The sequence below is a fragment of the Microtus oregoni genome, unplaced genomic scaffold (genome assembly GCF_018167655.1).
Source record: "Microtus oregoni isolate MIOR12 unplaced genomic scaffold, Mior012 000002F_ref0000024, whole genome shotgun sequence".
In the NCBI taxonomy this organism is placed as follows: Eukaryota; Metazoa; Chordata; class Mammalia; order Rodentia; family Cricetidae; genus Microtus; species Microtus oregoni.
In genome coordinates, this window is record NW_024543061.1 from 367,642 (window position 1) to 386,690 (window position 19,049).

Below are 19,049 nucleotides of genomic sequence, written 5' to 3' on the forward strand. Positions count from 1 at the left end.
GTAGGACGCTTGCCTAGCTTATGCAAGGCCTGACTGATGTTCAAGTCCTAGTACTGCAAGACAACAAATCTAATGTCCTTATAACACACGAAAAATAACCATATCCTTTCCACATAAATCTCTACTATCCTTAACACTGGAAATATTTCTTTAGAAGAAGAAATTTCTCATGCTTAGCATCCCAAACAAGTAGCACAGTATCTGATACTTGGAGATTCTTGATAAATATTTCATAGCTAGACCAACATATGAACTAACAAATGAACAAAGAAAATCTAAGTTGTTCAGCTCAGTCAGTGGATAGGTGTGAACAACTCAGTGAGAACATGCAGGATTGCATTTGCTAAAGTGACACTAAAAGGCAGGAGCACAGATGAGGTATGTCAAATATAAGAAAACAGATGCTCTTTTGAGGAAGGAATTTCCATGTGGTCCAGAGCCATACAGAAAAGGAAAAGCCCATGTTTAAAGCATATGAGTTGAAGGACAAGTTCTGTCCCTCTGCTACTTACAGGACACGGTCTGATCAAAGCAAACGTCATACAGTTCTTTTCCAACTACTAGTGTACTAGTGGGTGGCAAACAGGCCTCATTGCCTTACCTATCTTCATTCACATGCATGCACACTTCCCAAACTAGCCTCAAACTTGCTATGTAGCTAAAGATGACCTAGAACTTCTGGAACTTCTGACTCTTCTGTTCCTACCTATTGAACACCCTCCCTCTCAGCTCTCCAGTGATAGGGACTGTAGAGCTATCACACCAACAGGCCCAAGTAGTATGAGTCAGTAGCAAACTAAAGAGAAGAGAATGATGACAGTCATTCCGTATGCTCAACTACACAGAACCATAAGTGTCTACTTTTGGACAGACAAGGAACTTGCTATCTTATTTACTGAGACAAAATGGTAGAGAAGAGTTTTATTCTTCAAACTGTATCATAATATTTTTTCCTTTTTTTCTTTAAGTGTAAGAGATCAAACCCACGGTCTCACTCATGCTAGGTAACTGATGTACTAATACTGAGCTGCAGACTCAGTGCTCAATTTTCCTAATCTTAAATCTTTACAGCACTGTTCAATTACTTAGTAAAAAATAATGGACTTAGCACACCTGTGGCACACATACATTCACACAGGCAAAACATTCATACACATGAAATCTTTTAAAAATGGACTTAGATAACTTCTCTTCTTTTTCTTTTAAGATAAGCAAACAGCATTTATCTCTTCACATGCACTAAACACACTTACCTCCACAAGCTGTGACTTGTCATAATCCTTACGATGGCGGTAGATGCACTGACTAAGAAGGGAATACAATCTCTCGAGTTGATCAACTGTCAAGTTGTTGCTTTTATCTACCAACAAATCAAGCAGTTTCTGGAAGGGGTACATGTGAGAGAAATCCAAAGAAAGAAGATAAACTGTAGTAGATATCATTGGTTAAACTGAAACCATTATAGTCAAATGCCTAGACAAAATAACACCTATGGTTTGAAGATTCTAGGCTTTAGCTTACTAACTTCAAACCCTCAAAATAAACTTAACTCTCAGGAGAAGTCCTGGGACACTTATCGCTAGGTTAAAGTAAGAATTACCAAAACTAGTTTTATTACTGCTTTACAAATATCCAGTATTATTGCAGTCATTGAAAGCAAACGGTGAAGAGCTAAGCATACCTTCAGTCTCTCGTGATCAACTATCAGAGGTGGCACAGGCTCAGATGGCTCTTCTGGAACCAGTTCCAGGCCTGTTGTTTTTGCCTGCTCTAAAATTAATTTACGATATTTCTTTACTTTAGAAGCACCTACAATTGAAAAGAGAAAAAGTCAATAAAACTAAGAGAAAATCATTATTAAGCAAATATAAATTCTTTTGCCCATGACATATTTTTTAAAGAACAATATATTTTTAAAAAATGATCATGTTTATTTTGTGATGCTTTCCTATTTTATTGTTTATTGGTTTTTTGAGACAGAGTTTCTCTAGCTTTGGAGCCTGTCGTGGAACTAGCTCTTGTAGACCAGGCTGGCCTCAAATTCACAGAGATCTGCCTGCCTCTGCCTCCCGCAGTGTTGAGATTAAAGGCGTCACCACCACCGCCCGCCTTTTTAAATAAGAATAAATAATCCAAATGAAAGAGAACTGAACCATAACTATGAAAGCAAAGTTATCTTTGGAATATCATGTGATACACATATCTATGAAAAAGAAACCCTGTCTCGAAAATCAAAAAAAAAAAGAAAGAAAGAAAAAGAAACAGAAAAACTACCTTGGTTCTAAGCTCTTGCTTATAAAGGATAAGACGATGGCTCAGTCAGTAAAATATTTGCTTTGTAAGCATGAAGTCCTCATTTTGGAGTCCCAGCACTTCAACTACAAAGAAGGTTATGACTACATGTGCTGTAGAGCAGTGCTCTGAAAGACGGATTTAGGATCAATGGGACTTGAGGGCTGAGTTCACCTCTAGAATCAGTGAGAGACCCCATCTTTAAGGAATAAGGAAGAGAGACAGAGCAGGGTGTCTGATGTCTTCCTCTGGCCTCTGAGCATACACATGGGTGTAAGTAACTACATAAACACCCCTAAACACACACCCTGCAAGGACTCACTCCATCACGTCTTGCAGTAAAGAATAATGGTGAGAAAAGATGAACTAGATAATCTTTACTTCCCTTTTTACTTTGTCTTAAACAGATGGTAATCATGAGAAGGTAGGGCTTGCAGAGTGCTCTTATTTTCCAAGAGCAATGTGAGTCAACAGTGAGTTCTACATCCTTTCTCCACTGCCACACAAATCAGCACAACTTAGTTGGATCTGGGATACTCAGTGTAATTACACTGCAATACGTTTTAGTAATCAGGAGAAGCAGCTAGTTAGTTATTGTTAATCCCAGCAACAATACCATTGTTTGATTTATAAAAGTTTGATTTACAAAACTAAAAACCAGGCAGGAGGGAATTAGATCAAAATTCCTTGATTAAATGAATTAAGAATGGCTTAATCTCAGTTTATGCACTTTTCTAATCTCTGTCTGCCTCACCCATTCTCACAATTCTTCCATTGGAATTCCATCTTCTTTGCAGCTGTGAATTGATCTGGCTTTCACTTACAAAGCTTTTAAGATAAGAGTAACAATCAGGCTGGATGGTGGGGGCACACGCCTTTAATCCCAGTACTTGGGAGGCAGAGGATCTCTGAATTTGAGATGAACCTGGTCTACAGAACAAGTTCCAGAGCAGTCAGAAAAACCCTGTCTCGAAGGAGAAAAAAGAGTGACAATCAGACAGGTGCAAGAGTAGAAGGCCAAGACAGCACTCATTCTGGACCATGAAACCTCTGGAACCTTCAGCAAAACTGGGTATGCTCACAGTTATTTATGGAATGGGATGAAAAATGTGAGTGATCATTCCGTTCTGAGAACATTAGCCAATTATTCCTACTAAAAATCAAACAAATATTCAACAAATTAACTCTGATATTTAAACCTTTTAAAACTTTAGCTCTACCTTCTTTATCCAGTTCTGTATCTTTAACCTCCACATCAGGACCAGGCTCGATCTTCTCATTACTGCTACATCCCAGTACTTCTAGTTTCTCAGGATCGTCTCCAGGATCTTCATTCAAAGTTTCTGGTTTGTCTTTTGGCTGTTCCTCTGAAGGAATCTTCTGTTCAGAACTAGATTTTTCTCCACCGGCAGAGAGAGGAACTATTTCAGCTTTACCATTCTGACATGCCAGAATGGGAATTCCTTCAAAACTGTCAGTGGAGGCTTCACCATTCAGACAGCTGCCTTTAAGAAAGGGCTCTTTTTTAGATGTCTGCTCAGGATTGAGAGTACTGCTGCTGTGGACAAGTAGAGATTCATTTGAACTTTCCTCTTCAGTGGATGCAAAGTTCTCTTTTGTGCCCGCTTCATTGTTCAGCCTCTGACCCTGGTCCATATCCATGATGTCACATGAAGATTCATCATTGGTCATAGATAAGTCTCCAGTCTCTTCTCCATTTTCCTCATGGCAGTCAGTGCTTACCTCAAACTCTCCATTCTCCAGCAACTTCCTGTCCTCGGTATGGTCATAGTCTGCAAACTTGGTGTCCTCCTCATCTTTCTTTAAATTATTTACTTTCCTTTTCTTAATAATTCCTTTACCCCACTGTGATCGCCGCCTTGATTTTCTCCGAACTCGGACTGTTTGATAAGAAAGGGGGAAAGAACATGTATAACTTCAGGGTGCAATGCCAGTTTTAAAATTTCTTTATAGAAGAGCCAAAGAAAGTAAACCCATTCTGGCCAAAATCTAAACAAAACCCCTGGCTCTTATTATCTATACAGACTAATTCTTACAACCTCTAGGTAAAATTGATATGAAGTTAAAGATGAACTCAGACAAATGCAAACTTTTAAAACTTTACCGTGTGAGTTTGCTTGGCATTAGCCTCTTCTACTACTATAGATTCTACTTTATAGCCAATTCTAACTTTCAACACTCAAGGACTTACCTAGAAAGCATACATTTAGGGAATTATCATATTACCAAGCAGCCCAGAAAGTTTGAGAGAGCCTTGGATTTCTACCAGGAAGGTCGGTGTACTGCAAGCAAATCATGCAAAGATAGCAGCACCTCAGCTATGGAGAAGAAAAAACACCACCAACAACAAAAACCCTTTAATTCAATGCTATAGGACCCAATAGTGACAGCTATCCCTCAAACAAACACCTATTGCTTCTCATTTTAGAAAAACGCATTACCTGTAGGATGAATGATCATGAAGAGAAGCACTACAATAGGTTATGTAAACAATTTGGTTAGCAAACTGTTAACTGCCTCTAATACAAATGGTTTACCCAATAGCATCAACTTATTACAAACGTATCTTCAAATATGTAGAATAATCAAGCCTTTTTGCTATTAAGGCAACAATATCAAGAAGATATTGAAAATATCCATTTGGTCAATAATCTGAAAAAGGAGACCTAGAAAAGCTGTATACTCTTAGGTGAGAATGCATCATGAGCCCTTTGAGTAGATAGTTGGGCTTCCAGGTGATTAGTTGGAGCCAGAGATTTTTGATCATCACTGAGGTAGCTGATGAAGCAGCTTGACTCCACTGGGAAACTCAGATCTTTAATATTAGCTGATAGTCCATCAACAGTGTACAGTGGGTTCACACACCACTTTAAGCCTTTAGACTCTTTCTAAGAGTAGGCACAAATATTTGGTCACTATTATTCCTTCTTATTTAGTAGTTATCATCTCTAAAATGTAATTAGTCATTTGACTCAAAGTTTATTTTTTCCAATACAATATGATTTAAAACTCACTTTTCATGCTCTCTCCTTTATTTCTATTTTATAATTCATACTTATATGTTAATTAGCAGATGCATAAAAATTTCTTTATCAGTCTAATATTAAAAGTTCAATATATACAAGCTCAGGTGACAAGCATCTACAACAATCATTCGCTAAAGGTAATATAGTCCACACTGAAATGAAAACAAGATGGTCATCTTGTTCCGAAAGCAGTTGTAAGAAGTCCACTATGTGACAACTGTCAACACTAACCATTCTTAATTTTCAGCATTGAAACCAAAAATTATTAAGAATTTTCACACTACTTTTTAAGCCATGGAACTCCAGAGCAAGAAAAGCCTGAACTCTGTTCAGTCTAGAGCTAGTTCAATTCTTTGTATGTAGCACATTACACAAAGGCCAGAAACTCACTGAAGCAAATACATTTTTTAGTTTTTCACACTGGTTAATAAGAGAGAGTGTGTAGGCCCCACCCCAAAAACTAGCTAGAAAATACAAACTAAAATCCATGCTGTTGGGGGTCAGGGAGCATGGACTCCAAGTTGGGTAGGAAGGGAGGAAATGGTGAAAAGAGTAGTTAACAGAAGGAGCGAGGGAGAGGAATTAATATTTTCAAAGTTAAAACTGTATGATCTCAAAGAATTAATAAAAATATCATTGAAAAAAGAGAAAGAGAACACATGCCTATTCTTTGGGATTTAGTATCACTACTTCTAATAGCAGGATTTTAGAAAAGTAAGGAAACTAATCAGATAGACTTTCAGCATGGGTGGAGGCATCTTCACAGTAAGGACCATGTGGGAGGTGTATGAGTGTATGTGGAGATCATTCTTATCCTACCACTTCCCTTATTTACTTAGGGTGCTCTATTGAAACACCCATTTAGGAACACAACTTTTAAAGTCAATTTTTATTGAGACTGTTCCAAAAGCCAAGACCTTAGAAAAGCAACTGTTCCTTTGGGACATTTCAAGTTAAGATTTCTGTTAACCCGAGACAAACAAATGGTGTGTCACATGTACCATCTGCTGGTAAGAGAAAACAAAACCCCACTAGAGATTTTAAAAGTACTTTCATTTTCTTCTCCCTTTCTATGGCTTCTGGAAATCAAATTCCGGTATCAGGCTTACCAAGAAAGCACCTTTGTCTGCTAAGCCATGTTGCCTGCCACAGTCTAAAATTTCTTAAAGTGAAATTTCAATATATTCTCATTAATAAACATTAGTATCAATGCAGAAACTATAAAAGATTTCAAAGTTTAAATGAGATAACAACGTTACACAATGAGACACAATCCAAGCTACAACTAGGCCAAATAGCCTAGTTATTGGTTTCAGAGCAACTAAATACATCATTAAATCCCTTTTCAAACTTGTTCCATATGAAGATTTTAATAAAAATATTATATTGTTTAAAAGTGGGTATGAGCCGGGCCGTGGTGGCACACACCTTTAATTCCAGCACTCGGGAGGCAGAGGCAGGTGGATCACTGTGAGTTTGAGGCCAGTCTGGTTTACAGAGTGTGTTCCAGGACAGGCTCCAAAGCTACAAAGAAATCCTGTCTCGAAAAATAAAAGAAAGGAAGGAAGGGAGGAGGGAGGGACGGAGGGAGAGAGAAAGGGAGGGAGGGAGGACGAGCGAATAAAAGTGGGTCTGATTTATTCCTTCAAATTCATTATCATTTGGTATAAAGAGCATAATAGCATGGACAGCTTTGCTGACATGGCAATATCATCATATTAAAGCCAGAAGAACAGCACATATCTTTCAAAGCAGGCTATCTTTAATGAAACATGAAGACTACATCAGGAAGATTTTGGGTTTATAAACATTTGCCTTTCAGAAATACAATAGATCATTAACAGTAAGTTTTTATGAAGATCTAGGAACTAAATTCTCTTTTAAAATATATCACAGAAAGCTAAGTCAAATTAGGCTACTCAGATTTCTTAAATTCAGCATAAAATATTCTCTTTAGTGAACCAAACTTGCTACTGCCAAACCAGCCATTTCCACATGATCCTTGTACTTCTAACTACAAAGAGAACATCCTGCATATCATGCAAGGAATGGGAAATAAGGACTAGGAGGACAAAGATTCTGTGGCCTCCATATTTCTATCCAAAATCCAGTGTTTAACACTGAAAATGTTTCAAGTGTTTTAGTCATCCTGGGGGAAAAAAGTATAGAAAACAGCAAATAAAGTAAAAAAAACCAGAATCTCACTCTTAATCTTACTTTACAAGCTCTTCTCTGGGAAGACAGGATTAAAGAGCTATGGACAAAGGGCACTGTTGTCTTGTGGGCCCATCCTACCAAGTCTCACTTATTGCCACCATTGACTAACATGCTCACAAATACTCACATGCACACTTATTTGCAGAGTTGTGCCAGGCATCCATTGGGCTTCTTTGTTTGTGCCGAAATGCCTCTTCCAATCTAGTCTCTGTCTTACGGGCACCAGTGCCATGAGGAGTTATTTGCTCTGCTGGTATTGATAAGCCTGCAAGCCGCAGATAAGCAATACCTATTTAAATGTCCCAGCTGCATAGATCAACAAAGTCTTTTTAAAAAAATTTGAAATATAAAACTGAGTTTAAAAGTCATTTATTATACCTAGACGGTTTGTAATTCTGCTGAAATTGGGGTCTTTTAAGATGGGAAAGTAACTTGATATTAAAATCATAAAAATAAAAATACTTAGCAGGCCATGGTACCTAATGCCCATAGGAGCCCAATTTTCACTCACTTTAATTCCAAAAGAGATACATTTCACAATATGACCGTGGGATAATAAGACTATACATATTGTCTAAAAATCATAGTCTCTGCTATCTTAGAATGTACAGTAAGTATCCCGGGTCACTAAACTACATTCCCATCAACAGTTTCAACCTAGCTTGCTGCCTGTCACACCACAATGCCCTAAGTCTCACTTGCTGGTACCATCTCCCGAAGAGTAACCATTCCATCTCAATTTTCCCCATGTGACCATAAGTGCTAGTGCTTCTCACAGCTCTCTCAATAACCTAGCTTCTTATTGTAATATACAAGAATCATCCTTTATGTGTATGGTTCTTAAAAGATGTTATATAATAATCACATCTCTTTAGTCCAAAGATCTCTAGCCTATAAGTCATATTTCTATTTGTCTACATCATATCTCTAACCAAGTATCATAAACATAGGCCAAATTAAAGATAACTGGTTCATCTTTAGACATACACACACACAAATACAAACAGTTTACCTTATATATTGCCTGTTTTGACTAGCAAAATTGGTTCTACTCATTTATTCAACTAGAAATATTCTTTCCCTTTAATGTGCCCTCTACTAGGCTAGGGATGTAGCTCAGGTTGACAAAGTGTTTGCCTAGTATGTACCAAGTTCTGGTTTTGATGCCCAGCACTGTACGAACTGGGTGTGACAGCACAGGTCTGTATCTCAGTTTTTAGGAGGTAGAGAGAGAAAAATACATAGTGAATTTGAGGGCAGCCTGAGTTATATGAGAACAATTCTCAGAAAGAACGGAAGGCAGGCAGGCAGGCAGGCAGGCAGGCAGGCAGGCAGGCAAGCCAATCACACGAAGTGTTCTCTACACATTCATATGCCAATTTTATTTAGCTCCATTCTTCATTCATTAAAATGCATATTGCTATACCGCCTTCCCCCCAGCTGTCTTACTGAGATACTGTTTATATAACATAAAACCACCCATTTTAAGCATAAAATTGCTTTTAGCAAAGTACATTTTTGTAGTCACTCATAGAAACCTAATTTGAGATACCTGTCCCAGGCAGCTACTATTGTATGGTTTTCTCAACATACTTGCCATTTTACATGAAAGAACCACATTCAATAGATGGTCTTTCATTACTGCCTTATTTCAGTAGTGCTGTTTGTGAAGTCCAGTGTCATTTTATATTAATACTTCACTGAGTTATATAGACTATGGATAAACTATGCCTTGCTACTCACTAACCAGGTGATGGACATTTGTCTCTTTCCAATTTTTATTTATTATGAATAACACTCACTCCTATGAACATTCATGTACATGTTCCATGTGGTCACATATTCATTTCTCTTAGATAGACTCCAAGGAAGAGAACTGCATAATGCAGCAAATCTATGTTTGCCTCTGTGGAAACTGAAACGTAGTTTTCCAAACTGACTCTCACAACTTTTAACTCAATCTTTCATTTTTCTAAAACACCGAGAACATGTTATTTCTTGCTGTTAAAATGATCTAACCAATCCCGTTGCTTAAAATCAATGGGCTCTTCTACACTGGCATTTCCCTTTCTCCTACTAAAATTCCTCTAGGACACGGCTGTATACCCAATAAAAGCCATATGCTCATTTTGTGTCTCTAATTAAAAAATGACACATAAGTGTTAACACACTGGGGAAGTATTTATAAAAAGTTTAAGTTGGTATTAGATGTGAAATGATGAAAACTAAGATATCTTCAGCTATAAGTACAGATAGATACAACATAAATCATTTAAGAAATTTCACTAAGAAATACTTTATTTCTTTAACAGGCACCATGCACTCCAACTTTCAAAGGTAAAGTTTTGAAATATCCTTGAGAATTTACATGACCCATGTTAGTATCAGAAATTCCTAAATGCAAGGTTAATATTGGAGACAAAAAATACATTTTGCTATCCTGTGTATCACAGAAAGATGAACAAAATGAGCAGAGAATGCTTCAGTAGCAAATCTATTTCTCTGACTTACCTCTTTTTATTCTTGCTTCCTTAATTTCTTCACAGAGCTTATTAAATTCTGGGTCCAGTTCAGCTGCGATGATGGCATGTGCAGTGTCCTTCAGGGTACAAGCTCTGTGCCTAATAATTTTGTCTGTTAAAAAAAAGTCAGCATAAGTTTATTTTAGATACAAATGGAATAAAATTAATGCAGGATTCCTTCAAAGTAAAATATATAAACATTTAAATTATAAAAACATTTTAGGTAAGAAAAGATTCAAAAGGTGGGTAGAATATAAGCTAGTCTATCAATAGCTTGGAAAATTGGACCTTAAGACCTCAAAATATTAACTCTAATAAATCATTACCTCAAAATATGGTTTTATTTTTAATTTCTAAAAATAGAACATGATTTTCAATATAATTTTCTAAGAATTAGAGATATGCTATATGCCCCAGGAACTCATGGGGCCAGGCATACTGCTCAGTGGATAATACCTTAGCTGTGCAAGCTCTGCAACCTGACTTCTATCCCTGGAACCCATGTAAAGGTAGAAGAGAATGAACTCTACAAAGCGCTCCTCTGATGCCCTCACTCTCAGATGGCGTGTACACCCATACACATACAAATAAACAAAACTAAAAGATCATTTTTTTAAAACCAGAGTAGCTAGTCAAAACTGTGCTAAAGAACACAAAATATTCTGAGTAAGGGAGATCTCTCTTAAACTGTGACAAAACCATATAAGTACAGAAAAACTACCTAATTAAGGCATGCAAGACAGTATGTAAATAGCAGCCAGATGTGACATTATACACTTATAACCTGACACTTGGATCACCAATTCCAAGCAGCCCTAGTTACTGCACATAATCTTGTCAGAGAAACACAGCAGTACACAAAGCCCAACTCACAACATCAGTGAGCAGAAGCAGGGAGAAGAACCTGGGGTTCTAGGTACCACAGCTAAAGTGATACGTGATACTATGAAACAGTGTCTCCCTCACAGGTTATAGGAAAGACTGGATCGTGAACAATGTACTATCAGTGGTGCCCTCTGGAGTTACGGTACTCCAGATGTGAAAAGGTGGATAATTGCAAGATAACTTAAAACAGGTTATAGGAAAGACTGGAACGTGAACAATGTACTATCAGTGGTGCCCTCTGGAGTTACGGTACTCCAGATGTGAAAAGGTGGATAATTGCAAGATAACTTAAAATAGTTTGCTCCTGGAACAGTAGTGCACACCTCTGAGGGAAAGCAGAAGGATCCATTCTAGGTCATTTTCTGCTATGCAACAAGTTCTAATTCAGTGTAGGCAACATGAGACCATATTTCAAAACAAAAATTAAACAAACAAAAACAAAGAATCCAAAATTAAAAAATTTACTTTTCTCTCTGTAGTAAAGGCATAAAAATATAAAAAATCTTTTATTTATAACACTATATTATAGCTTATTGTGGAAATCTCATAAAAACAAACGTGCAACCACTGGTATATTTCTTTCTGAGAAATGTTCTCTAAATTCAACACTGAAAGTAGCATTAAATAGTCTCTCAGCTAGAGAGAGAAAGAATGCTTGCTGCTCCTATTCCAGAGGACCAGAGTTCAATTCCTAGTCCCATTTCAGGCAGCTCACAACCACCTGTAACTCTAGCTACAGAGAGTCTGATACCCTCTTCTGGCCTCTGCAGACATACACACATACATGCACATACCCACATAGATATATACATACACATAAATTGTTTTTACCTTTAAATTTACCTCATACATAAAAAGCCTTCTCTCTCAAAAGAGAAAACAAATAACAACAAAAATACAAGACACTAATCTGACTGATGGCTATGAAGAAAGTCAGTGGGCTTGGCAAATTTCACCTGAGTTCTGAGGAGTCTCAAGGAAGAGGCACTTGGGCAGATATGTGAACAAGCTTTGTAGCCGCAGACAGAGGAGTCCATACTGCAGGTACAGACTGTGTCACGTTCAAGAGCTAGGAGAGTTCATGAAACTAAAATGTTCCCTGATGGAGAGAACTCAATAGCCAAGACTAGAACAAGTGCCAGGTCTTCTCCAAAGAGTTCAGAACTTATCCTACAAGCAATCAAAGGTCACTGAAAAGCCATGAACAGGAAGCAATAGGATGCAAACTCACTCTGGCTGTTATAAGGAGACTGGACTGAGAGGGATTAGGGTACAATCCAGAAGCATAACCACAAAGTTCTTTATGGAAGTGAGAGAGACCACAACTTGAACTGGAGTGGTTGTGATGATGAGAGAGAGAGAAAGATTACAGATCTGAAATGGGATCTCAACTACAGAAAAGGGTGATAAAAACAGAAGAGAGGGCTTGATAACTATCAAACATAATTCTCTAGCTTTTTGCATCCAAAAGGGGAAAGGGAGAAGGAGAAGCACATTTATAAAGACACACACACACAAAAACAACATGGAATATATAGAGGAAGGAAGACAGGAAAAGTTAGAGATTACCTTTAATGAATTTAGCTTTAGGCATTTTGGTTTTAAGATGCTTTAAAAAATATCCCAATGGAGATATATAAGCACATGAATACAGGCTCAATACTTCTATTAATGACCAAACAACCACTGATTTTTTTCAATCTGCATGCATTTTTTTCAAAAATATTTTTTATGTATATAAGCACATCTGCATGTGCCGCCCTCAGAGGCCCAAAGAGGGTGTCAGATTCCCTCAAGCTGGAGTTATAGACAAGTAACTCCCAATTTGGGAGCTGAGAACCAAGCCTAGATCCTCTCCAAGAGTAATTCTTCTGCCTCATCCTTGTAAGTGGATCCAACTCTGTCTTTAATTCATAAGTCTTTTTTGTTTGTTTGTTTGATTGATTGATTGATTGATTGACTGGTTAGTTGGTCAGTTGGTTTTTTGAAACAGGGTTTCTCTGTTTAACAGCCCTTGCTCTGTAGACCAAGCTGGCCTTGGACTCACAGAGATCTGTTGCCTTTGCCTCCATAAGTGCTGAGTGCTGGGATTAAAGCACTCGTGTGCCTGACTCGAGTCTTTTGTTTTTAAATTGGGGTGTTTACTGTCTACTAAATTCTGAGGTATGTTTTAATGTTTTGGATATAGGTTTAAGCTCTTAGGTTTCAGTATATGATCCATTGAGTCAACTTTTTTTTTTTTTCCAGAGTTTAGATGTTTTTATTCACTGACCGGAAGAGGGTCTCAAGAACGTCAAGGTGACCAAGACTGATATACTAGCACCTGGACCAAGCCCATCATGGAGCACTCAGTGTTGACCATCACTGGGCAGGGGGTTTGGGAAATTTTGATTACATAACTGATACCTAATTATTCCATCACTATTTGTTGTTGAAAAGATATTTAGGTCAAGAATTTTCTCAGCCATTTATGCTTTTCAACGCATATATCATATATCTTTTGTCAGATTTCCTCCTATTATAAGTTTTTGATGCTATTGTAACTAGTACTTATTTCTTTTAGATTTATTTATTCTATCTGATGTGTATGAGTGTTTTGCCTGCATGTATGTTTGTGTAAATATTGGTGTCTGGTGCCAAAGAAGATCAGAAAAGGACATAAAAGAAGGAGTAGATATGATTAAGATACATTGTACGCATGTCTGAAATTTTCAAAGAATTAAAAATATTCTAAAAATAAATAAATAAAAATAATGAAATTCTAGACAGTTAGGGTTGTGCCATACGTTACAGGGTGAACTGCATCCCCTCAAAATATATATGTCAAACTCTGAGCCCCTACTTCAGAATGTGACTGTATTTGGAAATAAGCCATTGTTAAGAGGCAATTAAGATTAAAAAGGAGGGTGGGCTCTAACCCACAGTGCTTGACGCCCTTTTAAAGGAGATCTGAACACTGCAAGAAAAGTACACTCAGTGAAGAAAAGGCGACAGGGAGTGGCCACTAAGTAAACCAAGAAGAGCGGTTGGTTGAGAGAAATCGAAGTTGCTGACTCAACTTGAACTAATTCACCTCCCACACTGAGAAAAAACTGCTTAGATCTCCTGGTGTGTCATATTTTGTATGTTGGTTCTAGTGGATAAGTACAAAGGCATACAGACCAATATCTGCCATACAGGAGTCATATTATTGATCTATCATAATACTGATACAGGTTACATAATCTGTTATTCAAGGAGTAACAGCATCACAGACATTCTTATATACCAAGTATCCTGCAAAGTAATTATGGCATGGTCATAAGCACTAACAGAAATATAAGTGAGTTTGGTTAAGTTTGAAATTTATGAGCTACAACTATGACAAAGTTGGAAATGTACTGGGTAGATTATAGGTGGCTCCAAAATATGAGTGCCTCTGAGAACTCTGATCCCAGGCAATTGACACAAAATGTTAGGATTCTGTGAAGACTATAAGATTAAGGATGAATGTCAGCAAAATTGGTCAAATGATGATAGGTCTAAGAATTGTCCTAGAGGTAAGGTAAGACCAACAATGCAGAATGGTCAAACTTCATTCATCATGTCCTATCCCTAGGACAACAATTAGAGTCAAATGTCTGACCCTGATCACATTTAGAAGCTACAAATTAAATAAATTCCTTATCACTTCACATTTAATTCCTATCCATATCATCTTGTGTGAGATAATCTGGTAAACATGTAGCAATATTTAACTTCCAAAGACTTTTATCTTCTCTGTATAAGTAGTTCCCTCATACCCCCAAGTGGTCATGTGTTCTGCCAAGGAGAACAATGTAAACATTTAAATACTCATGGGACCTTGTAAAAGTAATTTAACATTCATGCAATTTCCACTTGCTACACAACAGATCCTGAGGTTTTACAAGTACATACATAACAAGGGGCTCTGCTGCTTAAAAATAAAAATTGTTCCCTTGTTGACTAAAGGTGTGAAGACAGCAAACATTCCTGAACTATGACCCTCTTTGTATCGATCTTTAAGGAACAGAGGAGGAAAGTCTTAAGTATAGCACATAAGCTCCACCTATGAAACAGAGCATGGCCTCTAGTAAACCATCACATTCTACAGTAAAAGGTAATGCTGCATCAGAAAGCATTGCTTCTTCCTTGAAACTAGATATTTATATCAACAGGGTTATAATAAATTATTTAGGGGAAAATTAGATTTATTTCCTAAACCAGCTTTCTCTAACAAGCATTTACGTTCATTTTCATAGTCCCTAAATTTGTTTCCAAGTAAGTTTAAAGTGTGATTTGGGAACTGTAAAAAACACAAAGTTGGGGGGAGGGGGAGTCATCCTAGAGCATGTATGTACATACCTACTATGGAACCCCAAACTTAAAACTACAATTTAAATACTAATGAGAATATAAAAATATAAATAACAACAGGCAGTGGTGGCACACGCCTTTAATCCTAGCACTCAGGAGGCAGAGGCAGGGAAATCACTATGAGTTTGAGGCCAGTCTGGTCTACAGAGCGAGTTCCAGGACAGTCAGGGCTATGAAGAAAAACCCTGTCTTGAAACCCCCCCCTGTCCCAAAAAGAATATAAATAACAAAAGCCAACCTTCAAGGAATATTTCCCAGCTAAAAGGATTTATGCTAGGGACTTGACATAATTTGAACAATAGGAAAATGGCAACACCATAACATTCAACAAAATACACTTTCTTACAACAACCCCAAATAACAAATTCTATTGTTATCCCTACTATAAAAATGGGAAAACTAAGATTTAGAAAACTTGACTTGATCACCATCAACTAGAGAACAGCAGCGCAGACAGAAGCACAGGTCTAAATATGGCGCTCACCTTCCCACCACACTACACCACACCACACCAGATGCTGAGGTCACAAGGTCAAAGGCACACACAGCCACTCCCATCTGATCCCGTCTGACAAAGGAAGGTCATGAAATGAGCTTGAAAATCAGCCTGTTTCTCAACACCCATTCTGATGCAAGATGACATCACGCTAGAAGAAGAAAGCCTCATGGACATAAAATTGCTGCACTAGTTAACAGTGGCCCTAACAAAATATGAATAAATGCATACAACCTCATTATAATTTTTATTTGGGAGGTACTAAGGGATGAAATCAAGGCCTCACACAACTTAGGAAAGTTCTCAATCACTGTGCTAGACCTCCAGCCCTTCCTTCCTTCCTTCCTTCCTTTTCTCTTTCTTTCTTTCTTTCTTTCTTTTATTTTGGGGTCTTATTAAGTTGCTGGAATTACAGATCTGTGCCAGCCATTTTATAAAAATATCTATTCATAGTTATGATAGAGGAGAAAAGAACTAAAAGACTTAATATGTCCAGGAATAGGCCATTAGCTATATTATATCTATAATTTTTAACCTACTCATTAAGAAGAGTTTCAAAAATGTTAAAGGAATGAAAAAATATATAAGAATTACATAATTTTATAGGAAAAAATATAAACAAAAATTGTTCAACATTCTTAGCCATCAGGAAAATGGGAATTAAAACTACACTAAGGTTTTTTTTTCTCCCAACCCTCTCAGAATGTCTATAATGAACACGCTACGATGTGAGTAAAGAGGAACCCTTATAAAATACTGGTGGAAATGTAAACCTGTGTAACCACTATGAAATAAATAAACTAAAAATAGAACTACCATATGATACAAGCATATCTATCCTCTCCTGGGCATATACCCAAAAGGACCTAAGTCAGAACACAGGAGGCTCTTGCATGACCATGCTTACTGCAGCACTGTTCATAGTAGCCAGGGCCTGGAGCCAGCCTAGATATTATCACATGGATGAAAAATGTGTAATTTACACACATGAAAAGGTGTTTCATCCATACATAAAGGAAAGTGAAATCAAGTCATTTGCAAGAAAATGAATGCAACTGGTAATCATGTTAAGTGAACTATAAGCAAGGCACAATGATCTACTAAAAATAATGCATATTATTTAAAAATGCAGGTAAAACACTATATACATAATAAAAAAATTTTAAAAACTCTATTATGTATACTAACAAAAAGTAACAATAATCATATCTTTTTGTTTTTTGTTTTTTAAGACAGGGTTTCTCTGGGCAGTTTTAGTGCCTGTTTTGGACTAGCTCTTGTAGACCAGGCTGGCTAATGTGTATATATATTCTTCAGACTTAGACATTAAGTAATGAGACTACAGATTACTGAACTTTCTTATTGTCTTATTTTCATAGTTTTTCTAAGACATATATAATTAAAAAAATAGGTTCTGGAGAGATGACTCAAGGGTTAAAAGCTAGTCTAGTAGAAAGATACAGGTTTGGTTCCGAGGACCCGACAGCTCACATCTACCTGTAAAGTGAGTTCCAGGGGCTCTGACTCCCTCTTCTGGCTCCTACTGGCACCGAGCATGCACACAGTACAATTTTCAGGCCAATGCTCATGCACATTAAATAAACCCACAAAACTATAACAAACAAATATCTTAAACATAAATGTTAAGAACTAGTGCCCACCAAGCCTTACTATGTAAATATTTTATTCTGTTTCTGAACTTGAAATAAAATATTATCAATTACTATGGTCTAAATTCAGGTGAGAAGTAATTTCATGTAGAACGGAGAAATCCATGACATTCTGCTGCATGGCTTAAGTTGAGAACCACTGTTCCCAAATACAGGTATAGTATCTTTAAAGATCAGAAACCTACATAAATGCTTTTAAAAATAGTATTTTGTGTATCACTTAGTGAAGAAATAAAATCCTCAATGAGTGAGAAAAAGGAAAAAAAAAAAAACAGCTCCTGGTAGCTAAGAGTTATCCTAGCATAACCAGCTTAATCTTAGCATACTCATGTTAAAAACAACACCACACAAAGCCACTGTATGACCATGACGGGTCAAATAAAAAGACAACTCTGTAATTATATCTAAGCACAGAACAAAACATGAACACTGTCCTAAGCACAAAAATGACCACACATAATTATATTCTCACTAAAACCAATATCCTGCTTAGGGGTGTTAGCACTGCTTTATTCTTCTGATACACACACACACTTAAAAATATTTGAGGTAGGGGAGATGTGACTACAGGCATGTGGAGTTCAGAGGACAAATTGCAGAAATAGATGCTCCCCTTCCCTTCCACCATGTGGAAGGGTTCAAGGATCAAACTCAGGTCTCAAGCTTTACCTGATGAGCTATCTCAGGTAAACCCAGCTCACTTCCTAGGTTCTAAGAATAAATATCTAATCACAAAATGGTCTTGCTACCTAGCAACATCCAATTCACTGCTAAGTTCCACTTCCTCACACTTTCCCTAAGATTATATACAGAATACCAAATCTTTTATGATTCCCAAAGACATGCATTTTTGTTATAAGAATCATCCCTCTTTACAATAAATCCATCTTGTTTAACTATAGATATGTTCTTAGTGATTTTCCCTGGATGACAATGACAAGAGTTGGAACTACAGAATGTTCAACCCATGAGCTACATGATTTCCAGGATAGCTACAAATCCGACCTAACACATTTGATGATAGTATCATGTCACTATGTCAAAAGAATGGACACCTCTGGAAAGCATAGGATGGAATTAGGAGTAAAATAAAATTATGTAAGAATACCTCCAATAAATATACAGAAAGGATAACTAACATTCTACAGGAAAATTCTGTTACACAGGGCTGGGAATGGTGACACACACCTCTAATCCCAGCATTCAGGAGACAAAGACAGGAGGATTTCTGTGAGTCTGAGACCAGCCTAGGTTACATTACTGAGCTCTAGGCAAGACAGAGCTATACAATAAGATTCTTTTTTTTTTTAAGTTTGAAATATAAACTTATCCGTTCCTGACTTCCCACAAATTAAAAATTTTCTATTTAGTGGCTCTACTGATGACTACTGATGTTAGCTAAACAAACAAATTTTAAGTTAAGTTCACTTGCCAACTTATTCCATCAATCTGAACAAAATTAGAATTCAGTATAAAAATTAACAGGAAAATAAAAACTAAATCTTAGACAAAAACATAGTGCCTAGAACTGTAAAATTTTCTG

The 19,049-nt window shown here is 37.0% G+C and overlaps 1 protein-coding gene across 4 annotated transcripts in view; it reads right to left on the reverse strand.

The window, feature by feature from the left end:
• Positions 1–19,049, reverse strand: part of Atad2b (ATPase family AAA domain containing 2B) — a 151,030-nt gene that overhangs the window by 32,126 nt on the left and 99,855 nt on the right. For 3 of the 4 annotated variants that reach the window (XM_041642944.1, XM_041642936.1, XM_041642929.1), the window contains exons 23-27: positions 10,068–10,190; positions 7,684–7,821; positions 3,513–4,193; positions 1,682–1,809; positions 1,254–1,382 (exon numbers count right to left, since the gene is read on the reverse strand). In XM_041642944.1, the coding sequence (XP_041498878.1) occupies positions 1,254–1,382; positions 1,682–1,809; positions 3,513–4,193; positions 7,684–7,821; positions 10,068–10,190 (1,199 nt within the window). The remainder of the gene's footprint in view (positions 1–1,253; positions 1,383–1,681; positions 1,810–3,512; positions 4,194–7,683; positions 7,822–10,067; positions 10,191–19,049) is intronic. The other variant, XM_041642947.1, reaches the window with a different exon arrangement.